This window comes from Falco rusticolus, chromosome 1, assembly GCF_015220075.1.
Source record: "Falco rusticolus isolate bFalRus1 chromosome 1, bFalRus1.pri, whole genome shotgun sequence".
Taxonomy (NCBI): domain Eukaryota; kingdom Metazoa; phylum Chordata; class Aves; order Falconiformes; family Falconidae; genus Falco; species Falco rusticolus.
The window spans coordinates 29846032-29872136 of record NC_051187.1 but is presented as its reverse complement, the minus strand read 5'-3'; the positions used below and the strand labels follow the sequence as shown (position 1 = coordinate 29872136).

General features: G+C 51.6%; 2 protein-coding genes across 3 annotated transcripts; both read right to left on the bottom strand.

The window, feature by feature from the left end:
• Positions 1-527: 527 nt before the first annotated feature.
• On the bottom strand, positions 528-20922 carry SCARB1 (scavenger receptor class B member 1). 2 transcript variants are annotated; one of them, XM_037375335.1, is made up of 12 exons: positions 20733-20917; positions 16713-16870; positions 14851-14992; positions 14213-14416; positions 13711-13806; positions 13009-13121; positions 10896-11062; positions 10117-10235; positions 8399-8472; positions 7467-7518; positions 6844-6990; positions 528-1047 (listed from the first exon to the last, which is right to left on the bottom strand). In XM_037375335.1, the coding sequence occupies exons 1-12, from the start codon at positions 20850-20852 to the stop codon at positions 925-927; spliced, it is 1515 nt and encodes a 504-aa protein (XP_037231232.1). In that variant the 5' UTR covers positions 20853-20917; the 3' UTR covers positions 528-924. The 2 variants fall into 2 exon arrangements, with proteins under 2 accessions (XP_037231232.1, XP_037231233.1); XM_037375336.1 differs by lacking the exon at positions 528-1047 and adding an exon at positions 3685-4507 and having other exon boundaries at positions 6922-6990; positions 20733-20922.
• A 3214-nt stretch (positions 20923-24136) lies between these two features.
• Positions 24137-25720, bottom strand: UBC (ubiquitin C). The gene is made up of 2 exons (XM_037375332.1): positions 25607-25720; positions 24137-25133 (listed from the first exon to the last, which is right to left on the bottom strand). The coding sequence occupies exon 2, from the start codon at positions 25125-25127 to the stop codon at positions 24210-24212; it is 918 nt and encodes a 305-aa protein (XP_037231229.1). The 5' UTR covers positions 25128-25133; positions 25607-25720; the 3' UTR covers positions 24137-24209.
• Between the last annotated feature and the right edge of the window lie 385 nt (positions 25721-26105).

The window sequence follows — 26105 nt, the reverse complement described above, 5'->3', positions numbered from 1 at the left end:
TGTTAACACTCAAGGACACGGTCAAGCTTCTGCCCGTTCCTGTCCTGCGTGCAGGCAGCACGACTGGAGGGACGCGGTGGCCTCCCAGCACCGCTGGTGCACGGCCAGAAGAGCTGCCTCTGGATTGCTGAGCAGGCAGCAGGGACAACTGTCAGGAGCTGAGTGACAAGTCAGATGTACCGCCGAGTTTTTTGGCAAGCCTCATCTCACACTGTCACCTAAGGCAAGGAGAGACTTAAGTTAAAGGGCTGTGGGCTGGAATCACTGGAGCACAAGGTCATGGCACCGAATCGGGACTTTAAAAAAGTCACCACTGTACTCTCCAACTCATGCAAAGGCTGGAGCAACCCCAGCAGGCTCCAGGTAGCCTGGGAAGAGACATCACTGAAGTAACAGCAACCAGAATTGATTTGCGGTTTAGTCCAGTCACATCAAGTGGCAATAAAACCGTAAGTGGCTTCAGGATTGCAAGCCCCATTTGTGTGAGATGAACGGTGGCTTTTAAAAAGACCACTAAGTCCCATCAGTGCTACATATACAAACCTCATTTATTTTAAAGGCTCCTGTTAAAGTGCCTTTTATTCCTAGCAATTGGCAGTTTTAAATTGCAAAGTAACTTCTCAGGTCAGCCAGCAACCATCTTCACTCCTGCTGGCCCACAGGGAGAGAGGGGCTGAGGCAAAGGCCAGCCCCTTGGGGACATGTGTTCTCTAACGCTGTGTTTTGAGCACCTGGACGAGGCGTCCCATGCCCCAGTGTGGGGGGCCGGTGCAGCAGTCCTGTCCCATGGCTTTGCCATGGTGTGCAGGGTCCCCGTTGAGTTGCCCAGGAGGACTTCGCCTTCCAGAGACCTCTAGGGATGCAAAGCAGGTCTTGCCCCCAGCATGGATGTGTCCCGGTGGGAAGCATGCTGGGGCTGGCGGCTCAGGCTTCGGCATCGTCCTGGCTCATTGTGTCAGCGTCATGTAGGAGCGGCGTTGTCTCAGAGGAGGGGGGCGGTTTGCTCTGATTGGCGGGGCGGCGCAGGTTCTTCTCTGCAGCGGGTCTCTGGAGAGGAGAGGACAGCAGTTACAGCCGCGCACTCAGTGATGGCACCACGGCCAGACCTTAATCTGTCACCACATCCCCACTTGGGACACCCCCCCCCCCAAACCTCCTGGATTTTCTCATGACCAAGAACCCTTTTCTGTAGGCTTCTTAAATTGAAGATTTTTGTATCTCCTCCTCTAACAAAATAAAGTTATTTCCATTCCTGCCCACCGATACACGTAACACCACCCAAACACCCAACCTGAGAGCTCCATCACCCAGCAGAGGAGCTACAGGACAAAGTCAGCTTGCTGCACAGCACCAGCGAAGATGAAAGAGAGATGGGGAGGGTCTTCTCTCAGGGACACAACAGCTTAAAGAGCCCCAGACCCCAGCAGCAGTAGATACAGACAGCACCCAACCCTAGCATAACAGTAAGGGCAACCTCTGGGGAAGGTGAAGGATGGAAGCTGGTACCTTCTGGCACCACGACAAAGGGTCCTGCTCCACCAGAGCTTACAATCACCAAATAGGTTCACCTCCTTCAAAGTTGAAGAGGAGCCAGATATGCTTTCAAGCAGATCTTGTGGGCCCCTTGACACTAATTCATACAAGACCCCCAGGAGGAAGCAGTACATGACAGCAGTGGGTCACTCCCTGCTGCTGGTGACAGAGGCACCCATCTGCCCACCTGACTTGCCATCTAGAGACATTTGCTGCTTGCTGGGGACCTGGATCTGGGGCATTGTGGAGGGACCGTAAGGCTCGTCCAGCCCTTTGACTGTTACCCATTGCTGCTGCTGCATGTGCACCAATGATACCACCAGGGCCACCTGGAAAGTATCAAAAATAACTACAGAGCTCAGGTGTGGGGAGATAGGGCAGAAAAGCTGGTGGGTATTCATGGATAATCTCCTCCAAGCTCAAGAGTGGTCCATCCCAATAACCATCCCTAGTCAGGCAAAAATACCAGCAGGCCTGTGGGAATGAACAAGGAGCTCCTGGCCAAACTCAGATGCAAAAAGGAAGAATACAGAAGGTGGAAGCAGGGACAGGTAACCTAGCAGAAATAAGGGACACTCAGCATGCAGGGATGAAGTTCAGAAAGCAAGACCAACTGGAACTGCAGCTGGCCAGAGATGTCAGAGACAACAAGAGCATCTGTAAGTACACAAGTGACAAAAGGAAGACTAGGGAACACGTGGACCTGTTGCTGAATGAGGCAGGGGACCCCAGAGACCAGGGGAAAATCTGGAGCAAGGAAAACGTACCCTTGGTGGAAGAGTATGAGGTCAGAAAATATTTAAGCAACCTAGACATGCATAACTCCATGGACCCTGATGAGGTGTACCCACAAGTGCCAAGTATCACAGCAAGGCTACTCCCCATAATCTTTGAACAACCCTAGCAACTGGGAGAAGTGCCCAAAGACTGGAGAAAAGCAAGCATCACTCCTATCTTGAAGACGTTCAAGAAGGAAGACCATGGGAACTGCAGGGCAGTCAGCCACCCTCCGGTCCTTGGGAAGGTGATGGAGCTGCTAACCCTAGGAAGCATTTCCAGGCACATGAAGGACATGAAAGTCACCAGGAGTAGTCAGCACGGCTTCACCAAGGGGTAATCACGCTTGACCAATCTAATAATCTTCTACAATGCAATGGCTGACTCAGTAGGTGAGGGGAGAGCAGTGGATATTGTGTACTTGCACTTTGGTAAGGCTTTTGACACTGTCTCACATAAGAACCTTGTAGAGGAGCCACGAAACACAGGCTGGATGAGCAGAGAGTGAGGTGGGTTGGAAACTGGCTGAACAGCCAGGCCCAGAGGGTCATGAGAAATAGCATGAAATCCAGTTGGAGGCCAGTAACTAGCGGTATACACAAGGGGTCATTACTGGGTCCGATCCTGTTTAACATCTTTATTAGTGATCTGTCAGTTTGCTGATGACACAACTGGGAGGAGTGGCTGATAGACCAGAGGGTCAGGCTGCTCTTCAGAGGGACCCCAACAGGCTGGAGAAATGGGCTGACGGGAACCTCATGAGGTTCAACAAGAGGATGTGCAAAGTCTTGCACCTGGGGAAGAACAACCCCATACCCCAGTACACACCAGGGGCCACCCAACTCTTAAGCAGCTTGGCAGAAAAGGACCTGAGGGTGCCAGTGGACACCAAGTTGAACATGAGCGAGCAGCGTGCCTGTGTAGTGAAGGCAGCTAACTATCCTGGGCTGCATTAGGAGTGTCGTCAACAGGTCGAGGGAGGTGATCCTTCCCCTCTGCTCATCACTGGTGAGGCCACACGTGGAGTACTCTGTCCAGTTCTGGGCTTCCCAGGACAAGAGAGATGGAGCTACATGAAACAGTCCAGCAAAGAGCCACTAAAATGATTAAGGGACTACAGCATCTCTTATGTGATCAAAGGCTAAGAGAGCTGGGACTGTTTAGCCTGGAGAAGAAAAGGCTCAGGGGGATTTTACCAATGTATACACTTATCTGGAGGCAGGGTGTAAATACAGAGCCAGGCTCTTCTCAGTGGTGTCCAGGGGACAGGACAAGAGCCCATAGGCACAAATGTAAACACAGGAGGTTCCATCTGAACATTAGGAAACACTTTTTGGGTTTCTTCTTTTTTTTTTTTTTTTTTTTTTTTTTTTTTTTTTTAAACTGTGAAAACTGTAAAAACTGGAACAGGTTGCCCAGAGAGGTTGGGGGAATCTCCATCCTCGGAGATATTAAGAGACATCTGGACACTGTCCTGAGCAACCCAGCTCTAGGTGACCCTGCTTGAGCAGGGAGGATGGACTAGATGACCTCCAGAGGTCCCTTCCAACCTCAACGACTCAGTGATTTTGTGATCCTGTAATACAAATCCAGATATTTTATGTATCAGAAATTCCCTCTTGAAAGCCTTTCTGTCAAGGCTCCCTGCATGCAGGAGGGGAGTGATGCCCACCAGTTGACTACCTCTGTTATCCCCATGAGTTTTTACCCATTCAAAAACTTACCTCTGGATCTTAACACACTTGGAGGTGTGGGGGGAAACAGGCAAGAAAACAGTTTCCTCACACCAATCCTACTTTTCACGCTGATCCCTGCTGATATTATTAGGGCTGCAGATCAGGTAAACCAGGAGAAACAATAAGAGCGTGTACTTGCTGCCTGGTTAAGCGTGAGTATTAAGACATCTAAATTGCCCTGAATAAAGCCATGAGACAACATCATTATATCAAAGCTTGCTAAGAGGGCATGTCTGGTAGATGTGGGCAGTAAACATTTCCGTTTGATTGGTTTTAAGCAAAGTTTAATCAAATCAGGATGAGAGAAAAGCATGTTACCTTGACTGGGTACCCACCTACAGTCTGGCTTCCCGCAACACCGTCCCCTTAACTGGAGGCAGCTTTTTGGCAGAGGTGGCCTGGTTGGCCTTATTACTGTCTGAGTTCTTTTTATTGCTACTCCAAAATAAAGAGCATTTTTCCTAGAAGACAATCAGGCTAGTTTATGGTGCACTTGGACACGAATTCCACGAGCGTTCCAATTTTAGAAGGAGATTTTTAAAATCACTGTTTAACTAGAATCTAGTTATTAATGAAGATTTCAAAATTTAGGTTAAACTAAGTCCTATTTAAGATTTTGGTCAGTGTCAGGCCAGTTTTAAAATGGTCTGTTTGCCTTTTAGAAGTGTCACCACACAGGCTTTAGGCCATGTTAGCAGAGGAGAGCTACAAGGCTGCGTCTGGGCATGTTTTACGTCTGTACAGATTTATGCATTTTTTTGGAACTGCAGGTCCAACAGATTCATTTCAAACTGGCTCCACTTTAAACTAGACTAAGATTTAAGTGTTTCACAGTACCTCATCTAGACGGGGTTTACAGCACACTGCTCCCCTCCAGAAGCCAGAGGCACCCAAGATATTCCAGGATGGAGCTGGGTTCAGGGAGACCTTCATGATGATAGACACATGAAGGTGCAAAAAGTGCCCAGGCTCCGTGTCCCCTCTGACCTCACCTGTGACTTCAAGAGGGAGGACTGTGCATGATTAAGCAATCATCACTAGATCAGCAATACTTCAATCAAATGAGGAACACACCTTGGCTGCAAATTGCTGTCTTCCAGTTCACAGGCTCTTATCTCTTCATTAGGGAGAGACTTTCATGTCATGTTACTCAGCTTCCTTAGAGATTTATAAGGTCACTGAGGCTTTCTAATCACTTTCCAGGTAGTCAGGCACTTCCTGCAGTTGACTTTTAGCTCTAGCACTGCATGACACTTTTGGCTGAGCACCCAAATACAGCTGGCTTACGTCTGGGTTTGGGATATTTCACAAGTAGATATTCAGTTGACTTGAGCGAATTTAAAATCCAGCTTTTCTTCCTGACCCTGTCTGGCATGGTTAAGGCTCTTTGATACCAGGAATTAAGACTTACACAAAGCAGGGTGAGGAAATGCCAGCCCAAGGCTGCGTAAGGTCTTAGAAGTAGCTGCCCAGCAAATACAGAGGTTTTTCAGATACGCTGGTGCTATGCAGCAGAGCAAAGTGTGTTTGCCAGCAACCACTCGCGCTTGCTGAAGCAGAGAGGTTCAGCACACAATACCCAACCGTCCCAGGAACACACCATGGGCTCCGTTCCGAGCCCTCAGCCCCAGCATCGCTCCCACCCTGCAGGAAAGGGGATTTGAGATCATGCGTTTAAGTCAATTAAACAGTTGTAGGCTTGGTTACAATCCAATTACATGATACTCTGAGAACCCTGGCGCTATTTGGAGTGGGTTTGTATTAGTGCTTCAGTAAGGGCCATTACAGGAGGCTGGGCAAAAGCAGCCCCTTGCATGTGCTGTCCCCCCAGCCTGCTCCCACGCTGAGCATTGCCTCTTCAGCCCCACAAGCAGCCTCTTCACTTCTGCAGCTTTAGAGCTAGCTCATGCCATTTGACTGTAGTGTAAAACCAAATACACTTGCTTTGATATAGGTTAGGGTAGGGAGCTAGATCTCTACTTCAAGAGCTAAGCTTTTAGAGAGCTTAGCGTTATCAGATGGATATTTTGGGGCTGGAGCCACAGATCTCCACCAGGTGTTTTCGCGGGTTTATATTCTGTCCTCGCAGCTCAGCTCAGGCTGATGTGCCAGCCAGGCACCCTCACCCCCCCACCCCACCCGCCACCCGCCGTGGGCCAACCTCTACCCTGCTGCCAGCTCCCTGCAGGCTTCGAAGGTCTTTGCTTCCCAGTCAGCCCAGATCCACAAAGGCTTAACTTCCAGAGCTATTTGGAGTAGTTTGCAGAGAAACCAAGTGAGTTTCAGGGAAAGACAGAGTCCGGTCCAGGTTGAGAAGCAGCCACGGTGTTTGTGCTCCTTCTGTGAGAACACAGCAACTACATTTCATTTGTGAACAAGCTGTGCTCAGGTAGCTCCAGCCCCTCAAGAAGGCTCTGTTCAGATTAGAAAACTGTCGGGACTCTGCGGAGATGCACAGATTTGCGCAATGGCACAGACCGGCTGCTTTCTGTGGAGGCTGGGCTGATGAGCTAGTTCTTGCATTAGCTGGATGAGCAGAGAAATACCTCCTCCTACAGGAACCCTCTTCCATCACTGCTGTGCATCAAGGCCAGAAATGCTTTTATATTATCTATTTGCAGCCCAGTTTCTAGATGGCTGAGGAAGTCCTGCTGCTATATGCTGGCACCATTAGGATGCTGCTCGTGGCATCAGCCAATGCTTCCTCAGGAGTGTTAGATTGTCAGCCCGATCGACATCATCTGATTAAGACTGATTTGACTAACAGCATTTCCCACTAGAATCTGCAAGTTCTTACCTGACTCGTTGCCATAAGTACAGCTGCTGCGATAATGAGCGGGACACTCAGCCCAAGGAAGATATACTGCAGGTAGACCATCAGGGACGGGAGCAGCACCAGGTTGGTGTAAAACTGGTTTAGGACTGAGCCTTCAATGGAACCACTCTGCTCAAAAAAGCAAGGCTGTCAGTGGCATTTCCCTCCCATCCAGGGCTGAGACAGATCAGCTGTGCAACTCCTCTCCCACCAGCTCCTCCCAGCATAGCTTAGGGAATTTATGCAAAATTCAGTCAGGCTAGAAGCTTTTACTAAATACTTGGAGTCAGGACACACACACAGCTGGAGGCCGCATTCCCTGGCCCACATTAGCATGCGGATGCTGGCAGTTCTGTTCTGGGCCCTATTTAACCCCACATCTAGGACAGAGCCAGAGGTTTACCAAGTATAGTGCAGGGTTTGTTCAGCTCAGAGGGATTAACGACACAGCCAAGTACTGCAAAGCCTTCTGTTGGTGCTTAATTAGTCTGTCTGGCTTAAAGCTTTATCCAAAGCAGAGTTTCCCCAGCACTGGATGATGGGGATGCAGTTCCCCCCTCCTGCAGGAAAGGCTCTGCGGAATCAGGTTGAGGAAGGCAGCTCACCTCTGAAAACCACAGCAGCGGCAGGACCACCGGCTTAATCTTCCCTGTTTGACTAGAGGGGGATAAATAAATAAATACACACTTAGATTTCTGGTTGATCAGGCCACAATTAGTGCCGTAATTCTTCCTAAAGGGACAGGTCTGACAGACTGATAGTAGCCAGGAAACCAGCATAAGGAAGCAGCAACTCCTGCTGCTTCAGTACGCTGCTCCCTCTCGAGGGACCAGGTCTGACTTGGGTTTTTCATGTAAAAGCAGAGCTCATGCTTCCATTTGTGCCCAACTGCCTGATGACAGAAATAAGCGCCATCCCAAACCAGGGACACTGACTGCAATGGTAAACTTCACACAGCTCCAAGATGTCCCAGTCACCTGCACAGTACCAGAGGGTGGTGCGGCCAAGTTCACAGCATCGGGGCTGTCTGCTGGTGTATGCAGTGCAGTCAGCCAAAGCAGCAAGAGCACACTCCCACCCTGGCGGGTATTTAACGTCTGGTACCACACACCTTTGTTACAGAGCCTTTCAGTTTGCTTTCATAGAGCTGAAAGTCTTTTCAGACAAAGGCTTCAACCATCAACGCTGTAGGCTGAGTGTGTTTTGCCTCTTCATGTTGGATGTGACACCTTCCAAGCAGACAACAGGAGCAGCAGTCTGTCCATTGGCTGTCCACTCAGGTGCGGGAATCCTGCAGGGATGCTGCAGGAGCCGAGCGAACAGCCAGCCGCACACTGCACTGCTAAGGGATGGCAGTTTAGGGTCACTGGTATAACTGACTGCGCCACACCAGCCAGCTGGCTTCTGCAACCACGACAACTGGTAACCTTAAAGCTACTTCATCTTTGGGGAGAGTAACCTCTGCAGTGACCCCAGCACCAGCAGCACTCCCTGGTTAAGGGAGGGAGATGGACATTTCTAAAAGGTGGCTACTTACAGTATACCAGACACCTGCTTTATGTACAGGTTCAGCTGGAGCTTGATGGAGCAATTCATGGGGATGCCCGTCATCTGCATGGGAAAAGACCAAGCAGTTCATTAGTAAAGCCAACATTTGCATGGAGAGCTTTGCAGAAAAGCAACCCTTTGCTTTCCATTATAGCTGTCTTGGGTGTCATCTTCCAGAGCAATGGATTGGATCACCCAGGGATCCACTGCTGTCACCACCACAAGACCAGGAGCGTGGCTGGGGTTTCCACTAAAGTACAAGCCATCAGTCAACCAGGCACCAGTCCCCAGGCTCTGGGAATGACTGACATGGAGGGACAACACTGTCCCCACAGCAGTTTGCAGCCCATCTCCTTTACTTTAACGCTCTACCAGCCAGCGAGACTCCCACACAGCAGCATCCAGAAGGGAGCACCACCCTTGGGGTAGCCTGAAGGCACAAGGCTAACCTGAACAGACATGGCTGCTGCAGGAAGCAACATGCTCAGCAGGCAGACAGCAGAGCCAGGGAGGTGATGTGTGACCCAGGGCTTGTAGGACTGAATGTAAGCAAGTTCAAATCACCAAGTAGCATATGCAACCTCTAAGTGACCCGCTAGGCAGGCTGTTTGAATGGCAACTTCAGTGTCTTCTGAAGCCTGATAAGCCCTTTCTGCTGTTTGTCCTACCCACAGCAGGATGGAAACCCCTCAGTGCAAAAATTCACACACAGAGCAAAGGACAAAACAGTTCTCATGACTTGGAACCAACAGACACCACTGCCCAGCAGCACCCTGAGACCATGCCTACAGCACACTTCAAAGCTGGTCTTGTTTACACCCATTAAGGCATTGGTTTCTCATGACACTGCAGTTTTGCAACACTTTAAGGACAGAGAATTTTTGTTGGATTGCCCTTGTTTGTAATCAGCAGGCTGGAGCTACATGAGAATACACTTAATTGTACCGTTATCAGTAGATAATTGATACTGTAATAAATTTAATTAGATTTCTATAACTGTGGTAAGAAAAGCAAACAGAGCCCAATGCCCAGATAAGAAGCACAGACCTCACCTCAAGATGGGGATTGGTTTCTTGCCTGAGCAAACATCACTGAGCATTTGGAAGATCTGACCACATGCAACAAAGGCCATGGGTGGAAGATCCCAAAGTCCCCTCCCCACCAGCAGCTGGGACAACGGCTCAGGACACCCCAACTCATCACCACTTGAGTGGTAACTTCCCCCTTACGCTACAGGCATGCAAGAAGTGTAATGCAGCAGCAGCCCAGTGCAAAAGCAGCCAGATAGATGGGCAGGTTGAGAGACTGGAAGAAGCTGGCCCAAAAATGGTGGCAACAGCTTCAGCTACGGCATGGTCTTCAGGCTTTGCCAGTCAGCTCTCATGGCAATACATGTTTGCAGACTTGGGGCGTAACTGAGCCACTGCTAGACACCCCTCCTGATGTTATAGACCTGAGTCAGTGGAAAGAATTTGACTGTGCTTATCAAAGCAATGCTTGTGATTAGTTCTGCAATTCTCCAGAAGCCAGATAATTATTCTATTAGTTTATAGCTTTGACATTTTTATCTGCACGTGTCCTCACCAGTCTTTGCACTATGGAAACCTGCCCAAAGCACTGCCATGAGAGCAGAGCCAGGCGGCCGGCAGCAGGCTCCCGGACAGTGGCCGCAGCCCCAGGGTGAGGATCCCAGCAGGTCCCACTCACCGGGTGCACGTCCAGGAAGAGCGCGTGCTGTTCCTTGCTGGGGTGCAGCCCTTCCACAGCATCCACCAGGGCTGGGTCGGCATTGTAGAAGTGAGGATGGGAAATGAATATCGGTGCATCTGGATGAGAACAAAGACACCTTCAGGTCATCCAAACCCATCAGAGACTTTTTGTGGAGGTTTTTAAAGCCTTTTGCAGCCCTTGTTCTGAACAGGCTTTTATACTATTCTCCTCTCAGCCAGAAAACTCCTTCCCTTCCCTCCCTGCAGCTTATTCCATGGCTTGGGGAAGGGGGAGATCCAGTGTCCAAGCCACCCTCTGCTCCCACACACCACACAGCGCCACAGTGACTCATTGTACCCAGACACAGGTTAGGAAACCAAGTCCGAATTTCTCATTCCTGCGTGACCTGCACTCAGCGTCCAAAGTTAACATTTAATTTGGCAGTTACGCGCCCTGCTTCTTCCCACCCTTGCTCCCCTGCCCACTCCCTCCCCAGCCCAGGGAACACAATGCTCCCCACCATATCCTTGGACATTCCCACCAGCACCAGGCTGCCATGGGGCCACAGACCAAGAGGACTTTGGGCAGAAGGATTTTCCCTCTTTGCTGAGATGCCTGCAGGAGTGCAAGTGAGAATGCCGTGCACGCGGATCCCAGTGGTATCTTTTAGCACTCCGGCAGATAGTAGAGCCAATTTTCCATCTATCCAAGCTCGTATCACATCCCTGCAGTTTAATATTGGTACAGCAAGGACAGCCCAGGAGGAAAGGACTTACTGAGCCTACAGGTACTGACGTTCTGGATGCCAGACTGCATGCAGGGGCAGAAGCCTTCGTTGGGTGGATAGTCCGTGCCATTGGCAAAGAGAGTTTTTGGTGCCACAAAGCGATACGTGGGCACACCTTTGAACTGCCCAGAGCGCTCATACACCAGTGTCATGGATCTGGAAAGGTTTCAGTGGAGAAGGATCAGGATTAGCCAACAGGTTCCCAGCCCAGAACTGGGTTCTTATCTTTGCTGGATAAGATGCAGTTGCAACGTAACTTAGACTTTGAGATCAAGATAAACACTCAGAGCAGTGCTTTGGATGAGGAATGAGTATTTAAGCCATTTGTTCTCCATGTTTTAAGCACAGATAGAGTTGGTCAGGGCTAGTTATGGAGAGAAACCACAGGCTTATAAGTGTGTTTGCAGTATCTAGATGAGATTTGTTTAAAGGCATGTAGTAATCCCCAGGGCTGCTCTCCAAGAGATAATACTCTCTTTGTGCAAGCCTTGCCTCCGAGGTGCTCCATTGCAGCGGATAGACACTGGCTAAATCTCTTTTGCAGCACAATTCTAGCATTACAGGCTGTCAGGGGAGTGGAAAATTTTACTACATTATGCAGTAAGATTTTTTTTTCTTGATACAACAGGCTAGTGATGTTATGCTGCATTATTGCTACCAGCTGGCCAGGAGAGATGCATGTTTCCAGGAGGGAAGTTTGCTCCCTTCACACTCGAGCGAGGTGTGCAGGAATACTCACAGCTTGGGCAGGCCCAGGGGATGCTTATACCTACAGCTGCCTTCTGATACCAGGACCAAGGATGGGGGATTCAGGGCATGTTCAGCAGTTACATACATGCCTCTTGGCTGTGCTCACCTTCCAGCAAGAAGGCAGAGGCTGCTGCAGCACATCAGCAGGATAAAGCCTTGCCTAGCTCACAGGGACATCCAGGTAGTTGCATCTCAGCATCAGCTGCACTTAATGTGCAAACAGCATAGAAGATGAGCCCTGCACACCCTGCAGCAAGGCAGATATGCTTTTACTCAATCAGCTGACATTTGTGGCTCCTTCCTAGCCAGACAGGCAAGCAGAGAGGCTGAGACAGAGATTTGGGGAGAAGAGAGAGCACCACCTGGTGAAGAGGCAGAGCCACTTCCCTCACAGCACTGTCCAGGGGGAACCTCCTGCGATAACAAGAAACCAAGCTTGGTTTCCTCCACTTCACTTAATAACTTGTCTGGAAACATGCTCTGCTCCCTAGAAGATTTTGGTAATTTTACAGAAACAGGTATTGTGCATTTAAACTTCGATTACTGGTAAACTTCCCTGCAAGTTCTTGGCTCCAGGTCATTTTGGTTTGTGCTGATGTCCCTTTCATAGAGGAATTCCTGCACTAATCCTTGGCTCAGCTGACTGCTTGCTCACTGAAGAGGTCATTGTTCTCTATTCAACGGGAGCACTTGCTTGTTTTGCAGCACTATCTGCAAAACCTGAACTAGTATTGTCTTCCCCAAGCTGGGGACAGAGTTTCATGCCACTGCCTGCCTCCTGGCCTCCTCCCCTCCTTCCAGCCTCAGGGAGTTTCCACACAGGCAGGCTCTGCAGGGTACTTTAACCCCTGTGTGATCGGCTCAGGCCAGTGTGTCTTATAAGGGACAGACATGCACCACAGTGCATGAACTAGGCAGCAAAATGAAAAACCAAAAAAAAAAAAAAGCGGCAGCCTGGAGACAGTGGCACAAGCCCCATCTGGCATCACTTCTGCAAGCATTTAGTCAGCTGAAATAGCTCCGCAAATAGTTATAGCTGCGTTTCCTTATGACAACTCTCACTTCTCCCTCTTGCCTCCCACATCTTATCTAGTCTGGTTATCTTTGACTGATTCAACATGGGCAAATTAGACTTCTCCAGTGATTTGGAAGGTATTTATGAACACCACAAGATGCTGCTAATTAAACAACGACACTGTTTGCAAAGTTCAGATACTGCAACACTCGACTGCAGCTGAACTTTACCTACTGAAGCAAGGCCCCAGCCCTCTGCCTAGGTACTCTGCATGCACAGGGTGAGCACTGCAACTCCTGCCACCTGCACAGGGACAAGTTGGCAGCTGTGGTCTCACCTGCAGGCATCAGGGCTGTAGAACTCCAGCGATGTCGGGGACATGAACGGTGGCCACATCTCCCCTGCGGTCCCATTGATCATGTTGCACTCGCTGCTCCGCCAGTAGTTCACCTACCGGACAGGTGTGGAGGGAAGAGATCAGAACAAGGAGCTTGCTGGGGAGTTGGCTCCCACCCCTGCGTGGGACACCCACCACTCTACGCTGCTTCCACAGCAGCTTGAGATAGCAACACTTAGACAGCCAAGATCCTTGCCATTCAGGCACCTGCCCAGTTAATGGAAAATCAGGACAAAATCTGCCTGTCCCAAGTGCTCCCACAGTGGCTGATCTGTAGACTTTGCTGATTTTCATCAGGAGTGGAATTCCACAAGGGAAGAACAAGCACACCTTTAACGAGCGTATTTAAAGTAACATCTTAAACACAGGCCACAGGAACCAGGGACTTCAATCCTTAGAAGCAATCAGCTCCAACAGCATTTCAGGGGGTCCAATGCCACCAACAGTGAGCTGGACATAATGCTTCACGACACATGGCTGCCTTCCAGCAGTGTGCCCGAACAGAAGCTGCAGCAGTTGAAGCCCCATAGAAACCTGCCTTCAAACCTATGACCCAGAGATACCAACGGCACACAGCTTTCAGTTTCTTCTGCTTCAGATCAAATGTTGCCCCTGTATGAGATGTCTGCTGCCTAAACCTACCTTCTTTAGTCCGTTCCATGAATCCACCATGTGAACTCTACTGATGTTCTTCATGCCTGTGTTCACTGTGAACAGCCCTGAATTGGAGTTGTTAAGCTGCAGAGAGAAGAAATTAATTCTTAACCCATTATACACGGCAAGACTGCAATATCTTAATGACTTTGCATGCTTTGTCAGCTCTAGGGGTGCTTCACATACTGTAAGCTACTGAACTTTTACTTATTTCAGTTGCCAGTGACAGCTTCCAACAGATGCATTTCTGCCTAAGGAGAGAATTAAGGCAGCTTTACACAACCGCCACCAGCTACACATGGCTGCTCCAAACAGTTCGTGAGTGGACCGAGTGTCTGGCTGCCTAAGGAGAGAACTAAGGCAGCTTTACACAACCACCACCAGCTACACATGGCTGCTCCAAACAGTTTGTGAGTGGACTGAGTGTCTGGGCTATGCCCAAGACCAATATTGCTGTGATTTTAGTGTTCCTGACCAACAGTTTACTCACCTCCATAAATAAGCCAAATTTCCCCTTGAAAGGGATTAGGCCAGGAACAAACATATTTATTGTGTCTATTAGAGGGTCTTCATACCCCCACATTATCTCCCCCACCGTCCGGTTCATGAATGCCTCCTGTTTCAGGCCAGCCAGGGCTCCACTGAGAAGAAGCTTCACAAAATTTGGCAGGTTTTCCATCATTACAGCTGCTCCCTGGGAAAAAACAAACCTCTGAGATGAGAGTACCATCTTTACCAAAGAGGAAGAAACACATCTTTGGTGCTTAGCAGGGTCCTTCTGCTGCACCAACTCCTAGAGAAAATCCTTTGGACAAACTGAGGCTCACCACTTATTCCCAGTTTGGGAAGAAAGCTGTTGAGGGGTCACAGGCTTCATTTCCCCAAAGGATGCAGACTTAAGCCCAGATGCTTTGCCAGCCCTTCTGCACGCTCTGGTTTTGGATGGGTAACAGCCCAACATGATAACCAATACCCAGAAAACAGAAAACTGCATTTTATAAGCTTAACCACCTCATTGTTTGATTAGCCTTAAGCCCTTCAAGAAAGTAACCTTTGAGTCAGCATTGGGCATCATCGCTGCCCTCACAAGCTCAGAAGTCGGTACCCATCCAGGAAGCAAGTTCTTACCATCATCAAAATGTTTGGCACAACGATGTACTCATCTTCGGTGCCATTGGACAAGTCCAGCTGGAAGAAGAGTTTCCGGTACTCCAGGTAGGAGACGGTGTCATTGTCATGGAATGTGATATTTGTTTTATACCTGAACTCTCTGCAAAGAGATGGGAGAGATCATGGGAACCTTCTCCCACGTAGTGTCCCTGCAGCACCTGTAGAGCCAGGATGGGCTGCACAGGCCTGGGCTTGCTTCAGAAGAGCAGAGGAAAGAGACCAAACCCCAGCAAGAAGTGAAGGGACAGCAGGGGAGGCAGCGTGCCAGGGAGCAAGCAGTGTCACCCTCGCACCCTGAGCAGGGTTAGGGTGTAGCAGAAGGAGATGGCAGCCCGGGACCAAGGCACCACGCCGAGTGTTTCCTCCCATCTCAAACCCCACCTGACAAGCAGTTGGAGACAAAAACATAAATCTCCTGTCGCTTCACCTACAGCCCTTGAAAAGCCCAGCCCTACCAGACAGACACCCAGACAGGCAGATCTACACCAGAACAACTTGCAAAACAGAAGAGGACCCAACAAGATGCCACAAGACCCACCAACAAGCCCACACTGATCTGCCCCGGAGCTCCCTAACTGCTCCCAGGTTCAGGGCAGCCTGCCCCCGTGTGCAGCATCGTGGCTCTCCTGCTCTGCAGGGCTTGTGGCCACGCCATCGCCCGCACACCACCCAGCATCACACCCCTTCGCCTGTGCCGCAGGGCCACCCAGGCTCACTGAGGCTACGATGCTCCACAGCGGCACGAGGTTGTCCCCAACATCACGAGCCTGTTAAAACTCCCCAGGGAGCTGAAGCTCAGCCCACCAGCAAAACCAAAGTCCATTACTGTGGAGCCTCTGTTTTATGGCCCACAATAGGGAAGGGCACTAATCTTGCTCAGTGGGAACATAGGGATGCTAATAAGCTTTGCCCCTTTGTTTATTCTTATTTACAGTAAGTAAAGCCTTTTCCCCAAGCCAAGCAACTGATGCCATCACAACATACAGAATCCACATGGTCTTATGGTGTGACCTGACAAGCCCAGAAGAAATGAGGACACGTACATACTGCCAGGTTTCCCCCGAGTGCTACTCAAACAGCTTTGGATTAAACCAGTAATCTTCCCACATGAGCTAGCTTAGGCTGCTGACCTAACTTCGCCTACATGTGTAGGCAATAATATGTTGAATATCTCAATTCACGTGCTCAACTCAACATGAACCATCACTTCATGCTTCAGGTCCAGAGAAGCATCTGGGGCTTCCACCACTATCCACAGCCATGGCAAATATACCCAGCCCCGCTGCAAGTGGACCTGACTAAATTTTAGCGCTCTGTGCTGGTTCTCATGACCAGAGCATTCATGTTAGGCAGATTGTAGGTCTTATGTCACATAAAGAGGTCTAAGGCCAATCCATAAAGTTTGATACTGAGGTGACTCCAGCTCTAGAGCTGGATGCTTCGATGCACAGTGAAGATGAAACAAGTCCAGTCTGAAGATGAGTGTTGTCCACCACCACCCCATCACCCCTCACACCTATGTTTGGACCGTATCAGCCCAGGTCTGACTGCACAACAGGCAAAGCCAGGAGCATAGGACTGAGCTCCACAACTCAGCAAAGCACAGCCCAGCCCTATCACCCTAGTGCCCAGAGGTCCTACTTGCAGCTTTAGCAAGGTCAGAGCAATTAGAGCACGTTTGGGTCACTTAAAATCCTATGCCACTGGACTCGCACCAAGCACATTAATGCCGTGCCCTCCTGCCAGAGGATCAGCCAGGAGCTGGGCAGGCAGCACAGTGGCCAGGCTCGTGCCCAGCTGGACCACAAGTGGTAGCTGACCTGTAAACATAAGGTCCACGCTGGTTCAGCACCGGCTTCATTCCCAGGAGGACCTCCTTGGGGTTCAGCACTTCAAAGAAGTGCACCGACATGTAGAAAGGAACAGGAATGTCTTTCCACATGCTGAAAGAGATGCTGCTGGGGTCGATCCTGACATTCTGCAAGGAGAAAAAAAAAATATGAGGGGAGGAAAAAAACCAAAAAAAGTAAGAAGACACAATTCTTGTGCTCAGTGGCTGAGCATATCCACCCTCAGCTCCACGTCAGGCCCAGCTGAAGGCGGCAGCTCCAGAAGAGGCTCTCCAGAGGATCCAGGCACGTTATGCAGACTGAAACCGAGCCAGACCCAAACCTGGAACTCTTCTGTATGCAGCAGCATCAAGTTCATGCCACAGGATGCCTGTAGGCTTATTTATTCAGACTCAACTTTCCAGATCCTACCCACAGGATTTTGGAGCTATTTTGATGCGCTGGAGGCTTGCTCTGTGCTAGACAAGCCAGCGCTGAATTATTCACAGCTCTGCACATTTGACTCGCCTGACAGAAGTCACCCCATCCCAAAGGCCTCAGCTCATCTGCCGGCTTTGGCAGCTCCACACAGCCAGAAGCAGGCAAGGGCTGGGAGAGGTGGCAACTGCATGGGTACCAGCAGGGAGGGCCCACTAGATTCCCAAAAAGCAGACGGAGAACTGGGATGGCGACCCAGCTGTGTCCTGACAGCACCGTGCAGGATACCCTGGCTTCCTCCCAGCTGCCATCCTGCAGTGACCTGTAGCTGGTCACAAGGCATGTCACAGGCAATGCACAATCCTGGTTTCCATATCACTGTCCTGTTTGCTGGGAAATGCCTGCAGGAGCCCAAACATGACTTCAGCCCTCATCAGCTCCCCAGCCCAGGAGCCAGCATCTGGGCACATCTGTCTCCACTCCCTCCCTGCCTTCTGGGGGCTGCCTTACAGACATGAGCCTGTTCCTTCTTGAGCTTTTCTTTTGGGTGTGTTCCACCATAATCTTTGCTTCTGCAAGCACAAGCCCTTGCCATGGTTAAGTAACCCTGCCAGCTTATGGAAGCAGGTTTGATCCACTAATTGGTGAACGCACGTGAGCATTCTCCTGTTGCAGCTTGGCAGCCCCACAACAGCTCTCCTGCCCTGGAGCAGCTCGCTCTGACTGTGCACATATTTGCTGCCACAGGGGATTGAGAAGGAAAGCCAGCAGAAGCTTCCCTGCAACGTCCCATCTTTCTTTGGCCACTTCATGGTGAGGCTGTGCTACCCACAAGCAACAGGGCAAGTGGTGGCTCATCCGAGCCCAGATCCTCCAAGCGCTACCCCTGAGCAGACATCTCCACGATGCAGTGTAACCCACCTACAAACCCTTCCCACCTTCATGTCAATGCCCACATGCTGCTGGCCGAGAGCCTCCATCCCGCTGGCCTCAAGGATTTCGTGGCTAAGAAGCAGTGACAGGACAAGTTTTGATTTAGCTTACTTTATAATCCTTACTCCCAATATCCGATAGAGTACGAACAGCAACATCTGTTTTCCTTTACTTGCTTATTCCGTCTTGCACTCTCTTGATCCCTCGTTGCATACACATTGATTTATATAACGCATACCCGGGTCAGATGGAGCTGCACCCCAGCTCCCTGATGCCTTTCTCAGCTCAGCCCTCTCCCATCTGGGCACAGCAGCTCAAGGTCCTCCACAGATCTGCTGCTAAGATCTACTTAACAGGGTACCCTCAGAATTAAGCTACCTGTAGGTCTAAACAGACATGGTCATGTGTCTGAAATAAAAAGAGAGTACTTTTCACTTAGACTGGTGACAAAGTGTCACACAGATCTTTGATCCCTCCTGACCAGGCTGATCCCTGACCCTGAGGAACTGAAAGGAGGAACTGGCTACTGCCCACCTCCTCCAGACAGGACCAGAAGAGCAGCAGCTCCACCAACAGTGCCCAAATCCTGCTTCTCCAGAAGTGAGGCTCCAGCCACCCTGCTGGGTAAAACCAAGAGTTGAGGTTTCCTCTTCAGCTTGAGAGGAGCAGCCACGCTGTGTGCAAGCACAACCCCAGCGTCGGACCACAGCCCTTCCGCCACCCCACTGAAGCACCACAGGTAGCCCTGTCAGTCCTCTCCCAGCTTTCAGGCAGGACAGCACAAGAGCTCCCAGGTGGAACAGAAATGTTAAGAGGCAGATGCAGTCTCACTGTGTTAAAGTACATCTCCTAGGCAGGTCAGCGGCACTCCAAGTGCTTCCAAAACAGCCGCAGCCCCAGGTTTTGCAGGGCCAACGCTGCAGGCAGCAAAGCTGCCAACGCAGATCCAGCTTCTGCGAATGGGGCAAGAGATGGGCTCCAAGTTCCCTGTTTCTGCTGTGTTCCCCTGCATGCTTTACTCAAAGATAGCTTCAAAACTACCACCTGCTTGCAACTAAGTACTTTTCCATCAGTCATGATGGATGCACCATCTTGACCGAGCTCAGGAAGCCAGGATGGACAAACCAGCCTTCACCCACCCAAGCCCAGTCCTTCAAAGCCCAGCTCCTCTTTCCCACACCACACTCAGGACCAACTCAGCAGTTTCAGTAAGGCACTGGATATTTCTCATCACCCTAGACATCATCAGTCAGTTATTTTTTCCATTTCATGTTAAGCCTCATAAGAGCTCAGGACCATTTTGGGTCATGCTGAAGATGGTGGAGACCAAGGGCTTGAGATGAAGGGAGGAGAAACAAGGGTTGGTCTTTTCGTCAGCTTCTGTTCTCATTGCAAGTTACTAGGATTTAACTAATCAGGTAGAAAGAATCAGGATTAGCTAAAAAGAGGGCAGAAAGGTTTTTGCACCAAAAATATCACTCCTGTTCTGCAGTGGCCGTTCAGCCTTTTATTTGCAGCTACCAGCTCCTGATGTCCACGAAACTGAACAAAGATCAAATTTTACTGCTTAAGCCACAGGACTGTCTGGCTTTGCCCAGCCAGCAGCACTTCCAGCGGGCACATTTACAGGGAAGTCCATTTTCAGCAGAGACTCTGAGCACATGTAACCGCAGCCGTTGGCCACAGGGTGTTTATTCACCTCTTTCCCCAGAAGCACATTTCCAGGTACTTGACCTGGGGTAGGTGCAAGCTTGGAGAAACGCCAAGACAGGGAGCATGTCTCTTTTGGGCAGGGAGAAAAGCGTTTGGCTAAAGGTGGGAATGAGCCAACGGGTTAACCCACAGGATAACTGGTATCCCGACAGTGAGGAGAGGAGCACTTGCTCCCAAGATTGCGCAGGAGTTACCGAACAGGCTCACAATTCCACCCACAGCCCCACATCTTAACCATGGGGACAAATGCCCCTTCGGCCTTGGGACCTCTCTTGCATATAAGACAGGTCTTCAAAGAAGCAACCTGTTAGGTTCTCTGTCTAGGAGGAGAGGAAGTCCTGCGGTTGCTCCACGCACCAGGCTCCTTCAGAGTGCTCCTGCACGCCATCTGCCCCACGTGCAGCTGGAAAAGCCTCTCACCAGCACACGTCCGAGCCCGGTCGCTTGCACACCTATTTATAAAAGGAACAGCCAGCGCTCCAGGTCAGGGCAGTAGGGATGGGAGGAACGGCAGGTGCTGGGGCATTGTCCAGCCCAGCACCACCAGCACCATCCCCTGAGCCAAGTCCAGCTACACAAAACTCCCTGGCTCTTCAGGGAGCAGAGCCCATCCAGCCCCCACACTGTTGCTGTAACCAAGGATGGAATATCCCAAGGCTGGATTTGCTCGCCCTGAGATTCCGGAGGCTGCTCAGAGCTGCAGCAGCGGCACCACCGCAGGGACCCCTCGGCGCCCACCTGCCCCACGCTCCACAAGGCGAAGGTGCCCACGCAGCGGCCCCGGCCATGCACCAGCTGCAGCGCAGCCCGCTCTGCACCACCATCACCGCTGCACCTTGCACCGGCCGCAGGATGCGCGCCAGCCCCCTGCCAAGCCCCCAGCTCCGGCCCCCCCGCCCCAAACACATACACCCCGGCCCCGCTGACCTTGACGACCTCGTCGTTGATGATGAGGGGCCCCACCAGCAGCAGGCAGACCCCCAGGAGGGCGCAGGCCGCCCCCGCCAGCCCCAGCCCCAGCGGCAGCCTGCGGCGTGCCGCGGCCATGGCTCGGCACAGCAGCGCAGAGCCGGCCCGCCGCCCCCAACGCCGCTTTATGTCCCCCCCGCCCGGTGCGGCCCGGCCCGGCCCGGCGCGGCGCAGGCAGCGGGGAGGGGCCAAGGAGGCGTGGGCGGGGCGCATTGTCACGCCCCCGGCCCCGCCCACCCAGCGCACTTGGGGCGGGGAGCAGCGCGGCGCGCCAGCCTCTAGGCAACAGAACCCTATACATGTGTCTGAATATAAACCGCTACATTAATATATATAAATACATAAAATATATAAATAAATTTAAAAATACGGGGTGGGGGTGTATGTATACACACACACGGCCCCGGGGCCCCCCGCAGCGCGGCCAAACACCTGCCGTCACAGCAGGGAGTCGGTGTCTCGGAAAGGGGCGAGAACAGCGGCTGAAGGGCGCTGCCCGGCAGCCAGCCGGTAACTCAAGGTTCAACCTCAGGCTCTCCCCGAGGAGAAAATGTCCACCACCCCTTCACCCGCCTCGGTTTTCCCCAAGGAATCAGGTCTTTGGTCCATCTTGCTCACTTGGAGCAGTGCTGGATGAAAGCCTGCTTGCCGCTCATCTCTAAAAGCATCTAGAAGTCAGCAGAAAATAAAGAACAAAGGGAAGAGTCCAGCTTGGGACAGCCTATTTTAAAATAATTCTACACATCTTCGTCCAAAATATGAATTGATCTGAGCTAAAGTGTCTGGAAACCGGAGGCACCCACCTGCCCAACGCCACCCTCCAGGCAGGCACAAGCTCACAGCTCACAGCTGGGCAAAGCCCAGCCCCTAGCTCTTGCCATGGCCTGCACCTTGGTGGGACACCTGCATTTGTATCTTTGCACTTAATGGTGTCTTTTTTTTTTTTTTCCTTCTAGACATTTTTACCTTGATAGCTACCTCTGTTTAATGGCCAGAGCACGTGTCTCTGTTCAATACCAGCCAGGTCTCGGCAGGGGAGGCAGCTGCTGGCTGTGCCCCATTTCCCCAGCAGTAATGCTTTCAGCACATGCTGTGCTTTCCTCTACTTTAAATTTTGCTAGAAGGAAATCCTGTGAAAGGAATTTTCCTTCCAAACCCAGTAAACCCAGGTAACATCCAGGAGATGCCCCGAGGCACTGCAGGACCGCACCAACTGTGTGGAGTTGTCCAAAGCGGGGCAGCAGGTATCATCACAGCTACAACAAAAGACATCCTTTGTTTACAAAATGCTTTGCTGTTTTCACCAAACATTGCTGTTCTGTGGTTTATCCTACCTGAGCTGTGGTCTCGGGCTCACAGGTGCCATGCTCCAAAGTGTTCACAGTGCCACCGTTACCAGCCCCTTTAAGTTTGTCACATCCAGCAAAGCCACCCGCAGAGATCAGCATGTTGCAAGAGGCAGAGGCTGGTTCCACTTATGAAACCATGCCCAGGTTTCTCCTCCAAGCAGCTCTCTGTTCCGCCTGGGTGCAGCAGACCACTTGGATCACACTCCAGGCCGTTATGTATTTGTACAGCACTGTAGTTTTTAAGGACAGCGTTGCACTTTTTTTTCACTGAGGCATTTTAAAAAAAAATATTCATTAAGACACAGCACCTGAATCATTCGTGCAGCTTTTTGACCTTGTATGTCCCCATGTCCTCCTGCAGCTCTTCCCCCCGCAGCAGTCAGGCCACCTTCAAATCAGAACCACTTGCAGTTATTTTTTTCCAGCTTTCCCCCCTCAGCCTCCCCCGATCACCAGATTTCCAAGCAAAAGCTTCCTGGGCACATAGAGAAAGGAGCTATGAAAACATAACCAGGCTGCATCATCTTCTTTTTCATGTAAGAGCAGATCCCTCCTAGAAACACCCACCCCTGAAGTGGGTCAGACTCCCACATTTAAGGAGGTCCATTACCGCATACACAAAACCCTGCTGAAGGGCTGCTGAACTTTTTAATTGCTGCACAAATGTAGATGATTCAAGAGGCCAGAGAAGCCATAAACGGCAAGCTTTGTCATTTGCATTTGTTGAGAGCTCAGTTACATCAGTTGAGGACTACATCAGCTGAGCAAGGGTCCCCCATGTGCCGTTAGGGCACTGCACCAGCACCACCGTGTTGCTCCCACCCAGCACCAAGTGTCCCACAAAGCCACGACACACAGGCAAGAGGCCAAGGCCAGCCCCTGCTGGGACACAACAGGAGCTCAGCACTGGTGGGACACCAGCTCTTACCCAGCATGGGTGCTAGCTCAGTGGCATTTAGCTTTCCCCAGTTCAGCACAGATCTTGACCATCCACACTTGCTCCTTCCAGGTGACAAAACACTGAAAGCATCTTCCACTGCTCTCTTAATCAAGAATTCTTCAGTGTTACTTGAATCAAATCCTGCTATCCCACCCTTCCAGTCTGGATAGTGTAAGATCCCACTGAGGTCAGTCATGAGCTGAAACCACTGTTCGAGCCCCCGCCACATCCCCCTCCAAAGGCAAATCACATCACCATGCTCATGAAGGGCATCTTTCAGGTTTTACTTCTCAGCTGCCCTTTTCCCAGTCCCCAGTACAGCAGGCTTATGTATTCGTCACCTCCCACGTTCAGCAACCTCCACAACAGACTTCAGTGGAGACCCCTTCTTCCTGTTTTTAAAGCACATGAGAAATGCGCCACGACATTTCACCTCATTTCACTTGGAAAGCACATTCTAGAAGACTTCAAATAAGCTACTATCTCTGAAATAACAAAGTTTGCTTAATATGCCCAAGTGTTTCCAAAAGATGTCTACCCCGTAACTGGATGATGAGCACCTCACACTACCCAGAGCACTTTCCAAGCCCCTGGCCCAAAGGCTGTCTGTCAGCAGTGAGGTTTCATCACCTCCCACCACACAGCCACCCAAATGCCAGAGCCTGCTGCTGGCATCTCATCAAACCCTGCCATCACCTTCGCACCGTTACTCCATCATGGCAAAAACACCTGGGGCAGGACCTGGCAATTAGGGGGCAAAACCTCCCAGCTCAAGAACAACTGCAGTTTCACATTACATTTGCATGCTTACACAACCAAACAGCTGCGTAACATCTGCAGGCTGGCACTGAACTTCAGCCAGCGCTTCAGCTAGTTATGAGAACACTTATACAAACTCGGGAAAAAACACAGCCAAAGGATTAGTTACGCTTACCGGGCATGTGTAAGCCTTGCATAAGGCAGTTTTGCAATGCCTCTCTCTGTATGTGGAAACTATGTAATTATAGTTTTATTAGACAGCTACACTGGCTAATGGCCAACTAAGAGCTGTTCACATAACTTTAGACATGAACTGTGGATGCAACAGCTTTATTGGAACAGACAAGTGTAGACAAACTTTTACTTGGAAGTCAGCAAGAAGTCAGTTCAGTTACCACCCCTCAGGCGCAGCACTAGATGCAGGGTGGATTCCTTCTGGATGTTGTAGTCAGAGAGCGTGCGTCCATCTTCCAGCTGCTTGCCAGCAAAGATGAGTCTTTGCTGATCGGGGGGAATGCCTTCCTTGTCCTGGATCTTGGCCTTTACGTTCTCAATGGTGTCACTGGGCTCAACCTCCAAGGTGATGGTCTTGCCAGTCAGGGTCTTCACAAAGATCTGCATGCCACCCCTCAGGCGCAGCACTAGATGCAGGGTGGATTCCTTCTGGATGTTGTAGTCAGAGAGCGTGCGTCCATCTTCCAGCTGCTTGCCAGCAAAGATGAGTCTTTGCTGATCAGGGGGAATGCCTTCCTTGTCCTGGATCTTGGCCTTTACGTTCTCAATGGTGTCACTGGGCTCAACCTCCAAGGTGATGGTCTTGCCAGTCAGGGTCTTCACAAAGATCTGCATGCCACCCCTCAGGCGCAGCACTAGATGCAGGGTGGATTCCTTCTGGATGTTGTAGTCAGAGAGCGTGCGTCCATCTTCCAGCTGCTTGCCAGCAAAGATGAGTCTTTGCTGATCGGGGGGAATGCCTTCCTTGTCCTGGATCTTGGCCTTTACGTTCTCAATGGTGTCACTGGGCTCAACCTCCAAGGTGATGGTCTTGCCAGTCAGGGTCTTCACAAAGATCTGCATGCCACCCCTCAGGCGCAGCACTAGATGCAGGGTGGATTCCTTCTGGATGTTGTAGTCAGAGAGCGTGCGTCCATCTTCCAGCTGCTTGCCAGCAAAGATGAGTCTCTGCTGATCAGGGGGAATGCCTTCCTTGTCCTGGATCTTGGCCTTCACGTTCTCAATGGTGTCACTGGGCTCAACTTCCAGGGTGATGGTTTTGCCAGTCAGGGTCTTCACGAAGATCTGCATTTTTACCTAGCAAAAAAACCCCACAGTACTTCAGCTACAGCTCCTTCGCCCCCCGCCCCGGGGCAGCCACAGCGGGGCCCGGCCGCTAGGCCCGGCTCCCCCGGGGCAGCCCTGCTCCATGACGTCAGAGCGGCGGGCCCGCCCGCCCCGCCCCCCTTCCCGCCCGCCCCGCCCCCCTTCCCGCCCGCCCCCTTCTTGAGAGGCCGCTGCGCCCGCGCGGCCGCCATGCTGCCGGCAGCTGCCCGCCAGCTCTCCCGCCTCTCTCGGCTGCCGGCCCGCGGTGTTGCCGCTAAGGGGGAAGGGGAACGGCCCGGCCTACGCCCCGCCCGCCATCTCCTGCTGCCGCATCCCCCTCAGCACACGCAGACATCCCGCCCGGCCCACCAGCGCGCTTCTAGGCCTTGCCGCCGCCCCGGCAAGCGGCTCTGCCCTCCGCTCTCTCGCGGAGGCACGGCGAGGCCGAGGCGCGGAGCACTCACCGCGGGGGCGCGCAGACCAAGCCAGCACAACAACGCTCCCTCAGCCTTACCCAGCTGCAACTGCGCCACACATTCCCCTCCCGCCCCTTATATAGCCTCTGCCGCCCCGCCCCGCGGCGCGGATCGCTCCGCCAGGCACTGTTTCCTGCGGGGCGGGGGGCGGTAGTGTGTCCCGGAGCGCGGAGGGGGCAGCGGGGCGTGCGGAGGCGTGCAGTGCCCGAGGGAAAGCCCGGCCCGGAGCCTCGGAGGGGCGCTTGGCGGCGGTGGTGCCCCGGCGAGCCCAGCCGTCTCGGTTTTGCTATACGCCCCCGTGCCTAAAGCGCCTTTCAGACCCCCACATTTCATTCGGTGATGTAAAGCCATACGGTTGCGTCCCTGTTTCAAAGGCGCCTCCTTGATTTTCTTCCCCGGGGCACGGTGAGGGGCAGCTCTGCCCTGAGGCCTTGCTGGGTGGCAGTTTCTGAGGTGCCTGGAGGGAGAGCGACCCTTGTCCTACTCC

Coding starts and splice junctions, on each gene's coding strand:
- UBC (XM_037375332.1), bottom strand. CDS start 25,127: ATGCAGATCTTCGTGAAGACCCTGACTGGCAAAACCATCACCCTGGAA.
- SCARB1 (XM_037375335.1), bottom strand. CDS start 20,852: ATGGCCGCGGCACGCCGCAGGCTGCCGCTGGGGCTGGGGCTGGCGGGG. Junction 13,122..13,710: donor CATGGAACGGACTAAAGAAG/GTAGGTTTAGGC, acceptor CCTGTCCGGTAG/GTGAACTACTGGCGGAGCAG. Junction 6,991..7,466: donor CGCTGCTGTGGTTTTCAGAG/GTGAGCTGCCTT, acceptor TTTTTTGAGCAG/AGTGGTTCCATTGAAGGCTC.